This window comes from Mirounga angustirostris, unplaced genomic scaffold, assembly GCF_029215605.1.
Source record: "Mirounga angustirostris isolate CCGP_5_RB_7025 unplaced genomic scaffold, mMirAng1.0.hap1 SCAF_9, whole genome shotgun sequence".
NCBI classification, from domain to species: domain Eukaryota; kingdom Metazoa; phylum Chordata; class Mammalia; order Carnivora; family Phocidae; genus Mirounga; species Mirounga angustirostris.
In genome coordinates this window covers 69717438-69736253 of record NW_026991717.1, presented here as the reverse complement: position 1 = coordinate 69736253, position 18816 = coordinate 69717438, and the positions used below count along the sequence as shown (strand labels likewise).

The 18816-nt window shown below is 37.0% G+C and overlaps 1 protein-coding gene across 3 annotated transcripts in view; it reads left to right on the top strand.

The window, feature by feature from the left end:
• The window catches only part of SLC12A6 (solute carrier family 12 member 6), an 86150-nt gene that overhangs the window by 37675 nt on the left and 29659 nt on the right, over nucleotides 1-18816 (top strand). For 2 of the 3 annotated variants that reach the window (XM_045900418.3, XM_045900419.3), the window contains exon 2: nucleotides 4309-4353. The exons of the other annotated variant lie outside the window; for it this stretch is intronic. In XM_045900418.3, coding sequence (XP_045756374.1) covers nucleotides 4309-4353 — 45 coding nt within the window. The remainder of the gene's footprint in view (nucleotides 1-4308; nucleotides 4354-18816) is intronic. 3 annotated transcript variants of the gene reach the window in all.

Genomic DNA, 18816 nt, shown 5'->3' with positions numbered 1-18816 from the left:
TACTATCTTTAATGAAGACTAAAACCTGCTACACTGAGTTTTACATGCAAGGTACAAGCTAGCCTTTATTTGCTTCAAATTCTCTACTAAGAATGGTAGACAAGTAATTAGCAAAGGAAATTCAGAAAAGGCTATTGCTGTGGGCAAACTAAGGGAGATAATAAGGCTCTTCAGAAAAACTATTTACAGAGGCAGTTTTACAAGCAGGTACCACCCACAATCATTTTTCTCTCTATTCTCCAAGGCACATGGCAAGAAACTAAATAAAATCTCCATTCTTTACCATTTACCCAGGATAAATGAAATATATTGAGAAAGTGCCCATTTGTAAAACCACTGTATCATTACTGTAACAAGGAAATACTTTCAGGTCATTTTTCTGATTGTATTTACATGTGAAAAGATGCATGATTCTATTTGAACTACCATTTTGACTGGTAGAGTATCATAGGCTTTTGAGTATAACCTTTTGGTATAACCTTTTGAGTTATAACCTGTGGGTAGCTTAGTTTATAAAGACCATCAAAAGTAAAAATAGTTACGTTATTGGCAAGTTGTTTTTATTACAGGAAGTAATTTGGTTAAAATAAACATTTTGAGTAATGTTTAGGACAACTCCGAGGCTTCGGCAAACTTGGGTGTGCCCTCATCAGTGACATAAGCAGGAAAAATGTTAAATGGGAGAGTTAGACATAAGACAATAGAAAGATGCCCAGACATATCTCAGAGCAGTGTTACCATGTTGATTACACAATTTGGACTGCATACCCAGAAACACTCCTCAACTTAAACCCATTTACCAATTGTGATTTTTATAGGCATGGCTAATTTTCATTCTCATGGGTTCTGAACCTGTTTACTCCTAGATTTGCCCTTGTTTTGGGTTTTATGTGTATCAGTGAAGTATATGCAAGTTCTTGGAGGTTAGTCTTCAAATTACCAAATAAGTATTAAGTAAAGGTTGCCCTGCATTCCTTCAATTCATAAAAAATGAAAAAGAAATCTAAGTTGAACTTGTAGGGAACTACACAAAGACTTATTTCTACTCATCTCAAATACATATAGTAGGAGGGTGTTCAAAGGAAGAGGCCTGGCTTGACTAGAAAATGTACGACGGCATGTGGGCACAGCTTAGAAGGCAAGGGAGTATATAGTATAGAAGGAGGTAATTTGTAAGGAAAAAAATCATTTCTATTTCCCCATCTAAAATCATACCTATTCTGCCTGAGTTATCTGAGATGTTTTTCTAAAACTCATAGATTGCCTGGAAATTCCAAATAACTTGTTTTAGGCTATTCTTCATTTTAGGACAAAAAAGTTAGAATTACAGAGTACCAAGAATCATGAAGATAGGTCCTCAAAAGACTAAGATTATCTCTCTTTTGAAAATAGTGTGCTGTGTCTTAGGCCACTTATTAACAGCATTCATCTTTTGAACTATAACTATTTTTTAAAGATTTTTTATTCAAGAGAGAGAGCAAGTGAGAACACGAGCAAGGGGGAAGAGCAGAGGAAGAGAGAGAAGCCAACTCCCCGGTGAGCAGGGAGCCTGATGTGGGGCTCGATCCCAGGACCCCGGGATCATGACCTGAGCCGAAGGCAGACACTTAACCAACCACCCCTCAACTATAAATGTTAAGAGATTCTAAACTTTGCCCCATCCCAACATACATAAAAGGCATTCCCATTAATGGCAGTATCTTGGAATCAGAATCTTAAAAAGGGATGTTGGTATGATTTTTAGGGAAAAAAATAGATGATGGTAATTTCTCCAACTTTTCCTTTGGAATCACTAGAGTAGAGCTAGATGATGACCACAGTTCTTCTGGTTCTAAATTCTATGATTCTTTCACTACTCTTCCTTCCATGCTACCTATATACCTGCTTCTCTATAATGATAGGGCCTAATTTATCCCCTGTGTGCATGTGTGTGTGTGTGTGTGTGTGTGAGAGAGAGAAAGAGAGGGGGAGAGAGAAACAGATGAATCTAATACACAATGTACTAAAGAACTGGTATTCCTACTTTGTCTTACGCACAAACCCATATTGTTTATTTAAATAGGAAATAAGATGAGTTTAAATTTAAAAACTAGGTATCCGTGTCGTGGTATGTTGGGGAAAACATCTGAGAATATAAAAATTTAGAGTATCTTTTAAAAACCAAATTAAGGAAGAAAATCTAAAATTATATCTTAAAATGTTCACATAACGTTGAAAACTTTAGTTGTATCAACCAGGTTTCTACCTTATTTCCTCCTTGATTAAAGTATGTAAAGTATACTATAATATGTACTGTACATCAGAAACCAGAATTTGTTTAGTATTCTGATTGGTTCTTTTTGTATGGGATGCTTAAAGTGTTAGATTTATTAAATTATGTATAAAAAACGTTTATTATAACACCATGGAAATACTGTTTGAATTTTGTTTAAAACAGTAATTCTAAATTTTTTTTGTATCTGGGACCTCTTTGGCAGTCTGAAGTCTACAAATTCCTTTTCAGAGTAATGTTTTTATATTTATTTAGTTAGTTAAGGATTTTATTTATTTGACAGAGAGACAGTGAGAGCAGGAACACAGCAGGGGGAGTGGGAGAGGGAGAAGCAGGCTCCCTGCTGAGCAGGCAGTCCGATGTGGGTCTCGATCCCAGGACCCCGGGATCACGACCTGAGCCGAAGGCAGACGCCTAATGACTGAGCCACCCAGTCCCCCTTTATTTTTATTTTTATTATTATTTTTTTAAGATTTTATTTATTTGACAGAGAGATAGAGCACAAGTAGGCAGAGAGGCAGGCAGAGGGAGAGGGAGAAGCAGGCTCCCCTCTGAGCAGGGAGACCAACGTGGGGCTTGATCCCAGGACCCTGGGAACATGACCTGAGCCGAAGCAGCCGCTTAATGACTGAGCCACCCAGGTGCCCCCAGAGTAATGTTTTTAAATGTGTAAAGTATTACACATGCGTATAAATACATATATATAGGATTAAAAAGAACCCTATTATATTAAAATACAATTAGCAAAATTATTGTTTGTGATCTAATAATATAAGTGCTTTTTTTATCAATACATTGAAGACCTAGCAGCCTTTTAATTACTACCATAATTTCAAAGTAGTATTGCACCTAAATGGTATTATGAGATATATATAACAATTACAATGTGATATGAAAAATCATTTATTGTTGACAAAGCACAGGTACTTTTATGTAGTTTGTTGCTGACATCATTCTTGGAGAAAATACTAAACTTCAGTTAGAGGTTAGTGAAAATAAAGATGCAACTTTTTTCCCATTGTTCACAGACCCCCTCGTCTAAAATTATTTTTGTTCCCCAGACACATTCAGGGAAGCCAGATGTAATCCTCAGTATCTCAAGAGACTTAATCTTAGAGGAAACTGGAGCTCAGAGTCTTTTCCATATTTAGCCCTTAATGCTTTTCAAGCCTTTAAAAAAAAAAGCAGGTGGTTAGTTGTTAAATGATGATTGTCAATATCTCTTGCATTAGGAACTTGGCTTATTGCCACTAATTTTATTATAGATTAGAAGAAGTAGATATTATAAAAGCCAGTTTAGTAATTTTATCATGAAGTCAAATCAGAACATACCTGCTAGTAGTAATGAGTGCTTTACTTATGTCTTGACTTTGAGCTGCTATGGCCATATGTTCCTTTGCCATTAAAGAGAAAATGTAACCCATGTGGTAAGCCCCAAATCATACTACTTTATGGAACTAGTATTGGTTAGTCAAATTTGTGTGATTATCTTTTTAATTTGGTTTTTTCTCAAAATTTCATTTAAATGGAATTATACAAAATATGTCCTTCTGCTTCTGGCCTGTTTCCCTTAGCATATTTTCAAGGTTCATCCATGTTGTAGCATATATCTGAACTTCATTTCCTTTTTATGGCTGAATAATATCCCATTGTATGTATATACTACATTATTGTTTATCCATTTATCTATTGAAGGACACTTGGGTTGTTTCCATCTTTTGGCTACTGTAAATAATGCTGCTGATGTTATGTAATAATGTTTTGAGTCCCTGTTTTCAGTTCTTTTGAGTATATGCCTAAGAGTGGAATTGCTGGGTCACATGGTAATTCTGTTGCTTAACTTTTCAAAAAGCTGTGTGATTATTTTTTATAATAGTTTATTCTGTTTTTATTATCCTTTTATTAATGTTTTTTGAGCATTAAAAAAACTTTTTTTTTTTCTTATTTCCTTGGTTGACTTTTGTTGCTGATTTTTAAGAAATTATTTGTTTTGGTCATTCATTTTTTTCTTTTCTTTTCGATTGTTTGTTTTTCAGACCCGAGTCAGAACTCCATCACAGGGGAACACAGCCAGCTGTTAGGTATAGTATTACTGTGGGGATTGACTTTCTCTAAAGTCACCCTTTTCCTGCCTATACTAACAGACATTATTCCCACTTCTAATTCTGTTTTCCATCCCCTCCTTTTCTGCTATTCACTCCTCAACTTTTTTTCCTGCTGTTTCCATTCCCAACTTGGTAAGTTTTAGGAAACGACTTCTGCAATTGATTATTAAGTCCCATTGTAGTTATATTTAAAAGTAATTTACATAGTCTGTGTTTAAAAATAAAATCTGTAAGAATTAGAGCTGCTTTTTTCCAAGATAATTTTGTCAAGAAGATACTATAATACTCTGTAGTATCTTGGGCTTTGCAGCTACTTTGCCCTTATTATTATTTTTCTTGGTCTTTTAATCACCCTCATTTTTTAATTACTGAAAGTACTTCATAAACAGCATGAGCTTAAGCAAGACGTAGAAGTTGATGTTCCGGGGCGCCTGGGTGGTTCAGTCGTTAAGTGTCTGCCTTCGGCTCAGGTCATGATCCCAGGGTCCTGGGATCAAGCCCGGCATCAGGCTCCCTGCTCAGCGGGAAGCTTGCTTCTCTCTCTCCGACTCCCCCTCTGTGTGTTCCTTCTCTCGCTGTGTCTCTCTCTCTGTTAAATAAATAAATAAATAAAATCTTTAAAAAAAGAAGAAGAAGAAGTTGATGTTCCAGTTCTTCATATGTTAAATAAGTGATTATTTAACATATAGTTTCTTCTAGGGATCACATGTTTAAATTTCAGTAAGCTTGTTGTTTAACAGAATTCCACAACATCTCAGAACTTATAAAATTTAAAATATAGAAATAAAACATACTCTGGTGAGGAATTCAGACAATACAAAAAGTATATGTAAAGAAAGTAAAGTCCTCTAAAGTATCTCTTCTCCCCACCACCTCCTCAATCCCCCAAGGTACTTATTATTGACACTAACTTGGGAATTCTTTTAGAAATTTTTAATTGTACATTTTCTTATTATATGTGACTGTCTTCTTTCCTTTTTCTATCCATGGGGTTATACTCTACAGACTGCGACTTCCTTTCTTTCACTTAACATTTTATCTTAGACACATCATTTCAGTACATAAAGATTTGCCTTATTCCTTTGTTTGTTGTAGAATAGTATTCCCTTGTATTCCTGTGTTCTAACTTCACACAGCCAGTTCCCTGTTCTTGACACCCTGTTCAGGTGTTTTACTGTTAAAAATTATGTTACAGTGAACATCTTGTACATATACTCTTGCATTTTCATTGCCAGTAATTTTGAAGGAAAAATTCCGAACAGTAGAATTCCTTGGTCGAAGGGTATACATATCTTCAAAAAGATACATCCCTATCATAAAGAGCAGATACCAATCTTAAAATTTTTTCTTTCTCTAGTAGATGAAGATGGCATCTCTAGTTTTTACTTGTACTTCTTCAATCATTAGTGAGGTTAAGTGCTTTTAAATATATTAACAGCCATTTTGTGTGTATGTCTTTGGATTTGAGGCTTATTTTTTGTTGGATTTTTTGTTTTTGTTTTGTTTTTGAAGTACAGTGTGTTATATTAGTTTCAGGTGTATAGCAGATTGATTGGACAATTCTGTACATTGCACAGTACTCTCACCACAATAAGTGTAGTCACTGTCACCATATAGCGTTATTACAGTATTATTGACCATATTCCCTATGCTATACTTTTCATCTCCATGACTTACTTATTTTATAGCTGGAAGTTTGTATCTGTCTTTTTTTCTATTAAGAATTAAAAAATTTGGGGCGCCTGGGTGGCTCAGTTGGTTAAGCGACTGCCTTCGGCTCAGGTCATGATCCTGGAGTCCCTGGATCAAGTCCTGCATCGGGCTCCCTGCTCGGCGAGGAGCCTGCTTCTCCCTCTAACCCTCCCCGCTCTTATGTACTCTCTCTCTCTCATTCTCGCTCTCTCAAATAAATAAATAAATCTTAAAAAAAAAAGAATTAACAAATTTATTTATAGTTCATATGCATTGTTAAATTAGTTTGAAGTGTACAACATAGTGATTCAACTTCTACACACATTATGCTGTTAACCCCCTTTATCTCACCCACCCCACCCATCCACCTCCTCTCTGCAAACCACCAGTTTGTTCTTTGTATTTAAGGGTTGTTTTGTTTGTTTGTTTGTTTTTCTTTTTTATGGGGAGGGGCCGAGGGAGAGAGAATCCTTTTTGTTTGTTTTGGTTTTTTTGGTTTGTTGTTTTTTTGTTTTGTTTGTTTTTGAGAGAGCGAGAATCCTAAGCAGGCTCCATGCTGGGACGTGGGGCTCAATCTCACAGCCCTGAGATCATGTCCTGAGCCGAAATCAAGAGTTGGTTGCTTAACCAACTGAGCCACCCAGGTGCCCCTATTTTCTTTTTATATACAACATGTAAGTGAAATCATGTGATATTTGTCTTTCTTTGCCTGACTTCACTTAGCCTAACGTACTCTAGGTCCACCCATGTTGTTGCACACGGCAAGATCTCATTCTTTTTTATGGCTGAATATTCCATTGTGCATATACCACATCTTTTTATCCATTCATTTGTAGGTGGACACTTGGGTTGCTTCTGTAGTTTGGCTGTTGTAATAATGTTGCAATAAACACAGGTTCATATGTCTTTTCAAATTAATTTTCTTTGGGTAAATACCCAGTAGTAGAATCTTTTGATCATATGGTAATTCTATTTTTAATTTTTTGAGGAACCTCCATACTGTTTTCCACAGTGGTTGGTCCAATTTACATTTCCACCAACGGTGCGTGAGGGTTGATTTGAGGCTTTTTTTAAATTTGTACATTGCTGAACATTTTGCTGTTTAAGTATATGCAAAGCAGTTGTGGAAAATGTAAGCTATCAAAAAGTAAGGAAAATACTTGACATGTTTGCTTATTATAGGTTCAGAGTATTAGTTGATACTCCTGCTCTTTCTTTGTTAAGGACATAAGTTTCTGATTTTTTTTTTAAGATTTTATTGAGAGAGAGGGAGTGAGTGAAAGAGAGCACAAGCAGGGGGGAGAGGCAGAGTGAGAGGGAGAAGCATACTCCCCACTGAGCAGGGAGCCTGATGCAGGGCTTGATCCCAGGACCTTGAGATCATCACCTGAGCCAAAGGTAGATGCTTAACCAACTGAGTCACCCAGGTGCCCCATAAGTTTCTGATCTTAATTCTCTTTTCTTTGAGAAAGTTTATGTGCTGGAACAGTAACTGATATCCTAAGCACTCAATAAATATTTGTTAGGTAAATGGTTTGACATAAACATGTAGCTAGAACTCTGATCACAAGGGTCCTAGCCTTGTGATATTGGGGGGTTGTCACTATTCTCTTTTTTTAGACTTTTATATTTGATAGCTTATTTAGACTGTTCAAAATTATTCTTTTCTATATAAAAATTTCATATTTGGACCAGGAATGATTAAGATTTCATTGAAAGATTTAGGCAGACCATGAAAAGTAAATTTCTCCCCTAAACTATTAAATTGCTTCTGTCTCTGATACATGCCAACAAGTAGAGAAATTTGAAAGTAGTTTATCATCTGGCCGGGAACATGTGTGTAATGGAGGTAGGGAAGGACTTAGCTAATGAAATGGACAGTCAGGGGAGTTGGTACCATTCCAGTGTAAGCTGGATTTTGTTTCCACTGAAGCACTTGTTGTAAAAGATAGTAAACGAATTATGTGCAAAAAGAAATGGTATATGATTGTGAAGAAGACTTCTCTTAGTATTAGCTAAAAACCCAAATATTTGCAAAGAGACTACTCCAGCCATTAATCTCATTTAGCATCCTATATTTGCATTCAGTTTTAAACAAGCCTGGGAATTTATCCAGAGTCTTCTGGCTAGATTCATAAGTAAGTTCATCCTGCTACCCTGGGTGCTCATTCTGAAGTTCGTTAGATATGATTATATTCTCCTTTTTTCTCATGCTCTTAATAACTACCATCTTCTGGGTCCTATCCTGAGCACCTTCCTTTTCTTTCTTTCTTTTTTTTTCTTTTTAAAGTAAGCTCTACACCCAACATGGGGCTTGAACTCACGACCTGTCAGGAGTTGCATGCTCTACTGATTGAGCTGGCCAGGCACCCCTTTGAGTATCTTTGTTTAAGCTATAGCCTCAAAAATCCTTAAAAGGCTGGGTTATTTAAAAAAAAAAAATTTGTAAAAGACCGAAAAGTGGTTTTTTTATTATATTTTCTAACCATCATACAGAAGGGGCATTGGTTTAGCTTGAATTAAAATCTTGCCAGCTCTTGAGGCGCCTGGGTGGCTCAGTTGGTTAAGTGTCTGCCTTGGGCTCAAGTCATGATCCTAGGGTCCTGGGATCTAGCCCTGTGTGGGGCTGCTTGCTCAGGGGGAGCCTGTTTCTCCCTCTCCCTCTGCCACTCCCCCTATTTGTGTGTTCTCTCTGTCTCTCTGTCAAATAAATGAATCTTTAAAAAAAAAAAATCTTGCCAGTTCTCTATAAAAATCTTGCTTAGGGGCACCTGGCTGGCTCAGTCAGTGGAGCATGTGACTCTTGATCTAGGGCTGCGAGTTTGACCCCCACCTTAGATGTAGAGATTACTTAAAAATCTTGAAAAAAAAAAAATCTTGTTCAGCATAATTTGGCCTGGTAGGTTAGAAACTGCTTCGGTTGCCTTGCGTGCTGAATGGAATTTATAATAGCATCTTTCAGACCTTCTAAATGTTCTTCCTGTCAATAGGGCACAGTTATTTTAATGTACCTATTGCTCCCACTGACTCATCAGCTCTCTCATAAAACTCAGGATTAGGTGGAGGCGCTGTATGGAAGAGTGAAACTGCTGTTGTGGTAAAGAATTAAGCTGTATACTTATGATTTATGAACTTTTCTGTGTGTGTATGTGTATAATTTTTAATTTAAAACATTTTAGTAAGCAAGTAAGCAAGTGAGCAGTGGGCCCTAGCATTTTTACAACAATTTTTACCAAACATTCAAGGAAAAATAATAATTCTTCTACAGTTTCTCTCAGGGAATAGAAAAACAAACACTCCCCAACTCAGTTTGAGGATTGCATAACTTCGATACCAAAACTTAGCAATGACAATGAGAGACAAGTATAGGCCAGTTTTACTTATGAATACAGATGTCCTAAATGAAATATTTGCAATCTAAATCAAGCGATACATATTTTTTAAATTACCCCTGTGACCAGTTTGGGTTTCTGCTAGAAAAAATGGTTGGTTTACCATTAAAAATCAATGTATATAATTCCGTGTGTTAACCAAAGGAGATTAGGGGCACCTGGGTGGCTCAGTCAGTTAAGCGTCTGACTCTTGATTTTGGCTCAGGTTATGATCTCAGGGTTGTGAGATTGAGCCCCGCATCAGGCTTGCACTGGGCATGGAGCCTGCTTAAGATTCTTTCTTTCCCTCTCCCTCTGCCCTTCGCCCCCGCCCCTTAAAAAAAAGGAGATTAAAGAATGAATCATCTTAACTGATGCAGGAAAAGAATTTCATTTGAAATATATCCAATATTTAAATTCATGAGTTCGTATTGATACTTTATTTATTTATTTATTTTTTTAAAGATTATTTATTTATTTATTTGATAGAGAGAGACATAGCGAGAGCAGGAACACAAGCAGGGGGAGAGGGAGAAGGAGGCTTCCTGCTGAGCAGGGAGCCCGATGTGGGACTCGATCCCAGGACCCTGCGATCATGACCTGAGCCGAAGGCAGACGCTTAACGACTGAGCCACCCAGGCGCCCCTCGTATTGATACTTTAAAGAACCAATTGGTCACCACTGTAGTATTCTAGTGAACCAATTCATTATTCTGAGAATTGGTTAATAAAAGGAAAGAATGAAGTATTTATCTTACCTTTAACTATACAAATGGGTAACCAAATAGTATATTAGAGGGAGTGTCTCTTTATAAAAGTATTTCAGCTAGTAAATTAAGGAAGAATAATAGAAAAGAGTATCACCACTTTGTAATCCCTCATAAATTAATGGATTTAGTCATTAATCGCCAACAGTTGTTAGTATCTCAAAAATAAAGAAAATCAGATGACGTGTACCTCTTGACAGAAGATCAAAATACCACTGTGAAGGAGTTTTCCTACCTCTCCCCTAAAAATACTGAATATGGATAAGCCTCTAGACCTCATTAGCAATAGATAGGAAATACAAAAAATCAGAACAGCATTTAAACAGTATTACATGGATGTCATCATTAAAATCAGAAACTCTAGAGGCGCCTGGGTGGCTCAGTCGGTTAAGCGTCTGCCTTCGGCTCAGGTTATGATCTCAGGGTCCTGGGATCAAGCCCTTTGTCGGGCTCCCTGCTTCTCCCTTCCTCTACCTCCTTTCCGCCACTTGTGCTTTCTCTCTCAAAATCTTTAAAAAAAATCAGAAACTCTACTGAACATATGACATGGTTTCTTCAAATAAAAGAAAAAGAGAATAAGCTATTGACTTAGATATAGCAGTTATAATGTCTGACTCTTGACTACTTATTCAAACACTGTAAAATCAAAAACATAATTTATAACATTTGAGACAACCTTTCATGTTCACACAGTTACATAGTTCAGGCCCAAACGTGCCAAGGGAAATTAAGTACATTTACTGCTCTTGTCCTTCCTAGCTCAGACCAGCAAAGACCATTTGACTAGATCAGGAGACTAAGGGAGGAATCTGAGATTGATTTATCTTAGCCCCAAATTGTAGTATAAGTGGCAAATTACAAAAGCAGCAATGTAGAGATAATAGCACCACAACAATAAAGTTTGTATAAAGAGCAAGACATTCGAAATACCATTTTTCTATTTACAAAAAAAAATGTATGCCATAAAAGATGGAAATCTGAAATCTGTGGTAGAATCAATGGCACTTATATCAGTTTTTGTTTGAATTGTGCAGTGAAACACCAGTTAAGTTCCCAGTAATGTTAGCATTATCTGGATAGTAAAATGAGGTTAAAAAACCAACATAGTGATCTGATGGACTGTTTAATTCATAGCATTATTGAGACCAGTCTCAGTAGGTATCCTCCAAAGGAATTATTTTAGGATTCTGGATAATCCTAAAACAGCCCCAGGATATGGATTTGGTTCTTAGTTCCTGCAGAGTAAAACTAACTTACTATTCAGAAACTAGAACTTCCATTCCATTTGAGATTTCCTGAGGTCACAGTAGTGACCCAGACTTCTGAAAAGCTCTACTGTCTGTCTATCTATCTGTTTAATATTTTTAGAGAGAGCATGTAAGTGGAGGGGCAGAGAGAGAGGGAGAATCTTAAGCAGGCTCCATGCTCAGCACAGAGCCCAACACAGAGCTCGATCTCACGACCCTGAGATCATAACGTGGGCCAAAATCAAGAGTCAAACACTTAACCAAATGAGCCACCCAGTAATAAGGACAAAATGCAGACAGTTGTTGCTAAATAAAAGCCAAGAACACTTTTCACCACGAGACTTGCTCTAAGCTAGTGGTTTATGACTGAGGACAGTTTTGTCCCCCAGGGGATATTTGGAAATGTTTGAAGACTTTGATTGTCACTACTGGAGATGCTTCTGGCATCTAGTGACTCACAGCTAGGGATGCTCTTAAACAGTGCACTGGACATCTTCCACAACAAATAATTATGTGCTGAGTTTGAGAAACTCTCCTCTAAAGGAATTCTCAAGAAGGTGCCTCAAGTAGAAGTGAAAAGATCCCAGAAAACTAGTACTCTGAAATGCAACAAAAGTATTGAACAAATAAAATGGTAAACATGGACCTTCACCCAAGTCAGTGTTGTCTCCATGAAATATTTTTAGTGTCTTATTTGTGTAATAAAATAAGCTACTAGAAATATTGGACAGAACAGTAATACGTGAATCAGAAGAGAGAGAACGAAAGTCTTTGTTGTTTGGGAGGATGACAGACTTGTTTAAACTCACTTAACAGTTTGGGTTTTTTTTGTTTTGTTTTGTTTTTTAAGATTTTATTTATTAGAGAGGGGGAGAGAGATCACAAGCCAGGGGATAGGGATGGAGGGAGAAGCAGCCTCCCCGCTGAGCAGGAAGCCCGATGCGGGACTCGACCCCAAGACCCTGGGATCATGACATGAGCTGAAGGCAGATGCTTAACCGACTGAGCCGCCCAGGAACCCCTCTACAGTTTAAGTAAAATATGTGGTAAAATTTCAAACGTAACTACTGAAAGAATAGATATAGAATGTGGAAATTCCAAAAGAGGAGAGAGAACAAATGGAATAAGGGAAAAACAAACCAAAAATCCAAAGAGAAGAAATGAGAATGAATCCTAAAGAAAAAAGACCAAATAGAAATTTTAAAGTGGTAGAATCCAATCTAAACATATAAATTGCTATGGTTGATGGACTGAACTTGACAATTAAAAAGACAGATGGTCAGATTTTTAAAAATACAGCTATCTGCTATTTACAAGAGATCCACCCAAAACATAAGGACCCAGGAAAAAATGGACAGTTGAGAGAAGAGGACATTGAACCAAAGGAGAGCTGTATAGTTATTGTCATATTTTCTACTGTCTTAGAGTTTATTCTGCTCTCTAACTTGCTAAAATAGGTACTTAGCTCAAATAATTTTTATTCTTTTTACTTTGCTAATGTAAAACTTTAAGACAACTTTTCATTAAAGTGCTACTTTTGGTGAATCCTATAAGTTTCAATAGATAATCTTTATTGTCACTTAATTTTTTAAAGTATTTTAATCTTTGATCCTTGTTTTGTTTTGCAGTGTATTTTCTCTAATTTCTAAATTTGGAAGGATTTAAAAATTTATCTTTTCACAATTAAATTCTAACAACTTTTGTTATAGACCAAGATCACAGCCTCTGCCCTTTGAGTGAGGGCTGGACTTCTAATTAATAGAAAATGGCAAAAGCAATGTCACTTTCAAAATGAGATCACAAAAAGACTGTGACATCTGTCTTGTACTCTCTCTCTGGCTCTCTTTGATGACTTGCTTTGAGGGAATCCAGCTGCCATGCTGAAAACTGTCCTATGGAAAGGCCCACGTGGCAGGGAACCAAGAGAGGCCCTTGGCCAACAACCTGAAAGAAAGTGAATCCTGCCAACAACTGTGTCCGTGAGCTTGGAGGTGGCTCTTCCCCAGGCCTTCAAATGAGACCATAGTCCTGGCAGAGCTTTGATTGGAGCTTCGTAGACTGAAGCAGGGGGCTCAGCTAAGCCTTGCCCATATTGCTAGCCCACACAAACTGTGAGATAAAAGTGTGCGTTTAAGCCACTAAATTTGGGAGTAATTTATTATACCGAAAGATAACTCTAAACCATAGACGTATGTTTAAAATACTTTCTTGCGGGGCCTGGGTGGCTCAGTTGGTTAAGTGTCTGACTCTCGATTTTGGCTCAGGTCATGATCTCAGGGTCGTGAGATGGAGCCCTGCTTAAGTTTCTCCCTCTTCCTCTCCATGTGCCCCTCTCCCTGTCTCACGCACTCGTTCTTTTCTCTCTCTCTAAAAAAAAAAAAAAAAATTATAAACTGCTTTCTTGGTGAATTCACCCTTTTGTTATTTGGTTACCCTCTCATCCAAAATAAAGTTTTCCCCTTAAAGAAAAATTTATCTGGTGATAATAAAACCATATCAGCTTTTTTTTGGTTTCTATTTGCCTGATCTCTTTACTTTCAGCTTTTACGTGTCATTATATGTCTCTTGTAAACAGTATATGCCTGGATTTTGTTAGTAGTTTAAAATTGGCATGTGTGAATATTTACACCATGGAAATTGGCTAATACTATAAATTAGTTTTGTATGTGTGTGTATGTGTTTTTAACAGTCTTCTGTGACTTCATTATACACATATACACACAATGAAAGCAACATCTTTAACTGCTTTGTCTAATGCTATATCCCCAGGACCTAGAGTGCCCAGCACATCGATGTATACAAACTTAATAAATGCTTGGTGAATTAATTGAATAAATGAATTACTCCAAAGTGGTGATAATTTTAAGCTGTGTCATTCTCTTTAGAATTTTATGGAACCAGTAGAGAGAAGAAAAAAATTACATTTTCCTTTTTTTTTTTAAATAACTTTTTATCGGGGCGCCTGAGTGGCTCAGTCGTTAAGTGTCTGCCTTCGGCTCAGGTCATAGTCCCAGGGTCCTAGGATCGAGCCCCGCATCGGGCTCCCTGCTCAGCGGGAAGCCTGCTTCTCCCTCTCCCACACCCCCTGCTTGTGTTCCCTCTCTCACTGTGTCTCTCTCTGTCAAATAAATAAATAAAATCTTTAAAAATAAATAAATAAATAAATAACTTTTTGTTGTGGAAATTTGCAAAGGTCTAGAAAAGCAGATAGAATAGCATAATGAACCTCCATGAAGCCATCACTCAGTTTTAACAATGTTGAGAATCTGTTTTCAAGCCCTACCTAATTTTTTCCTGGAATATCTTAAAGAAAATTCCATCACATGATTTTATTTACCTTTTTTTTTTTAATTTATATTTAAATTTCTCTCTTTCAGAATTGTCTTTTTTTTTTAAGATTTTATTTTTTTATTTGACAGAGAGACACAGCCATAGAGGGAACACAAGCAGGGGGAGCGGGAGAGGGAGAAGCAGGCCTCCCGCGGAGCGGAGAGCCCGATGTGGGGCTCGATCCCAGGATCCTGGGATCATGACCTGAGCCGAAGGCAGACGCTTAACGACTGAGTCACCCAGGCGCCCCTCAGAATTGTCTTTTTACAAGGCGCCCGGGTGGCTCAGTCGTTAAGCGTCTGCCTTCGGCACAGGTCATGTTCCCAGGGTTCTGGGATCGAGCCCCACATGGGGCTCCCCACTCGGCGGGAAGCCTGCTTCTCCCTCTCCCCTGTTTGTGTTCCCTCTCTTGCTGTGTTTCTGTCAAATAAAATATTAAAAAAAAAAAAAAAAGAATTGTCTTTTTACATTTGATTTGAGTCAGGATTCTAACAAGTTTCACACCTTGCACTTGGTTGATGCATCATTTTGAGTCTTAATTTATGAAATCACCTTTTTTAGTTTATGCCATTTATTTGTTGAATAAGTCAGATTATTTAGCATGTAGAATTTCTCACATTTTGAATTTGATGATTGCACTATCTTTGTGGTGGTGTTTAACATGTTCCTCCTCTGTTTTTCGTGAACTGGTCGTTAGATTTAGAGGTTTTTTTTTTTTTTTAAAGATTTTTTTAAATTTATTTATTTGACAGAGAGAGACACAGCAAGAGAGGGAACTCAAGCGGGGGTAGGATGGGAGAGGGAGAGGCAGGCTTCCTGCAGAGCAGGGAGCCCGATGCGGGGCTCGATCCCAGGACCCTGGGATCATGACCTGAGCCGAAGGCAGACGCTTAACGACTGAGCCACCCAGGTGCCCCAGATTTAGAGGTTTGATTAGATTCAACTTCCATTCTTTTGGTAGGAATACATCACAGGTTGTGCAGTTATATTGTTGTCCACTTTTAGCGATGTTGAGATTGATCATTGAGTTCAGATCATCCTGACCCATCCATTATAAAGTTACATCTCAGCCTTTCATCTAATGGGTTTATAGCAACTATCGATGGTGATTGCCTAGACCCATTATTTCATTGGGAGTTGAAAATTGGTGATTTTTTTTTCCTAATTATTCCATATGCATTAAACATTTTTTTGTTTAAATTCCAGTTATTTAACATACAGTGTTAAATTAGTTTCAGGTGTACAGTATAGTAATTCAACAGTTCTGTACATGACTCCGTGCTCATCATAAGTGTACTCTTCATCCCCATCACCTGTTTCACCCATCCCCCTACCCACCTCCCCTCTGGTGACCATCAGTTTGTTCTCTCTAGTTAAGAAACATACAGATGGCTAACAGACACATGAAAAGATGATCAACATCACTCATCATCAGGGAAATACAAACCAAAGCTACAATGAGTCAGCGAAGTTAAGCTTAGAAGACAAAGCATAGCTCTCTGGGGTGCATCTCTGTTCTAAAAGTTGTAGTTATGAGTGTTGAAGAAATTGAGGAACTTATTTAGGGATAGCAAGTGTTAGGACTGATATGAGTTCCAATAAAAGTTAGGATGAAGAACACATTGGGATCTTAAAAGGGGCATTGTGTCCGGTGGTAGAACTGAGAAGAGTAAGACTTTTCCATCAATTCAAAAGAAATATTTTAAAAATCAGTTTATGTAGGGGATGGGGCTGCCTCAGTGGCTCAGTTGGTTGAGTGTCTGGCTCTTGGTCTTGGCTCAGGTCTTGATCTCATGGTTGTGAGTTCAGGCCCTGAGTTGGGTTCCATGCTGGGTGAGGAACCTACTTAAAAAAAAAAAAGAAAAAAAAAAATCAGCTTATGTGGGGTGGTTAAAAAGTTTGGAAAACAGATAGTGGTGATGGTTGTACAACATCGTGAATGTAATGCCTCTGATTTGTACATTTAAAAATGGTTAAAATTGCAAGTTTTGTTTGATTTTACCACATTTTAAAAAATTAATAATGTAATATACCCAAAACTCTAATAATGTATACTTTTAATCAATGAATTGTTTGATGTGTAAATTATATTTTAATAAAGCTGTTAAAAAAAACTATATAGAGCTAAGCCAGAAATTTCTGAAGTCAAGTTAAAGGGAACTGGTCTAGTCCTTGAAAACTGGCTTAAGCATCCTGTTTGACTGCTTTGTCTCTAGTACTCAGTAAATATTTTTAAGTTAAACAATAAACAAATGAAAAACAAATTTAAAAAACTACAATGAGATATCACACCTGTCAGAATGGCTAAATTTAACAGTACAGGAAACAGCAGATGTTGGCGAGGATGTGGAGAAAGGGGAACCCTCTTACACTGTTGGTGGGAATGCAAACTGGTGCAGCCACTCAGGAAAACAGTGTGGAGGTTCTTCAAGAAGTTAAAAATAGAATTACCCTACAACCCAGCAATTGTACTGCTAGGTATTTACCCCAAAGGATGCAAAAATACTGATTCGGAGGGACACCTGCACTCCAGTGTTTATAGCAGCATTATCAACAATAGCCAGATTATGGAAAGAGCCCCAGTGTCCACCACCTGATGATACACAGAATGGAATATTACTCAACTGTAAAAAAGGAAGCTTGCCATTTGCTACAGTGTGGATGAAGCTAGAATGTATTATGCTAAGCGAAATAAGCCAGTCAGAGACAAATATATGATTTCACTCATATGTGGAATTTAAGAAACAAAACACATGAACATAGGGGAAAGAAAAAAAAAATACAGGCAACCCATAAAATAGACTCTGACCTATAGAGAAGGAGGGAGGTGGGCAGGGTATGGGCTAAATGGGTGATGGGCATTAAGGACGGCACTTGTGATGAGCATCGGGTGTTATATGTAAGTGATGAATCACTAACTTCTCCTGAAACTAATATTACACTATATGTTAACTAGACTTTAAATAAAAACTTGAAACAAGAGAGTCTGTTTGTTGGTTTGTCTGTCTTTTTCCCCCCTATGCTCATTTGTTTTGTTTCTTAAATTCCACATTTATTAGCTAGAATGTTTCTATAATGAAAAAATTTTCTTTAACTTTTTACCTGAGGTATATATAATTATAATCTCTTAAAGTCACTAAAACCTAGAATAAAATTTTTAACAAGTACTTACTGAGCTATTTTACTTTTGAAATTTAAATTCAATTAACATATAATGTACTATTTGTTTCAGGGGTAGTACTTATTGAGTCCTTACTCAGTGTATCACTGCACACTTTATACACTATTGCTGTTGATAATGGTAGTAAAAGCCCTCTACCTCCAGGTCTGTACAACCTTTTGTAAGTGAGAGTAGGTAAAAAAAAAAAAAAAAGACTACATTAGGTCATGTAACCAAGCATTATTTTTGTACAAACCCTTGCCACTTTTTTTTTTAATGTTGAAAGAGGCACCTATTAAAATATATGGGTATATTTTATATACCTATAAAAAGGTATAATTATATATACCTTTTTACCTTGTTACCCTGAAATATAGTTGATACAAGAAAGGCAGGATAATTGCTTGATTCTTTCCATTTATTGTTTTTCAAATACGTTGTTTCCTTAATAACTCTGCAAAGGTGACTAGTTTTTTTTTTTTAATATTTTGGATATTTCACATATTTACATTTCAGTTCAATGCATTATTTATTTTTAATGTTCGTATTATCCCATTTTTAGCTGGTGGGGACCCTATCAGGTTGGCCCTTCCGTCCTTTGACGTGATCCAGTTATTTTGATAGCTTGTTGACTATTCCTAAACTGGTATTTAAGGTTATAGGACTTTAAATTAATTTCTTTAACTTTTATATTAGTATCTATTTCCTGAATACTTAAAGTGTTAGTTCTTTTTTTTTTTAATTTTTATTTATTTATTTGACAGAGAGCACAAGTAGGCAGAGCAGTAGATAGAGGCAGAGGGAGAAGCAGGCTCCCCACTGAGCAGGGAGCCCGATGTGGGGCTGGATCCCAGGACCTTGAGATCGTGACCT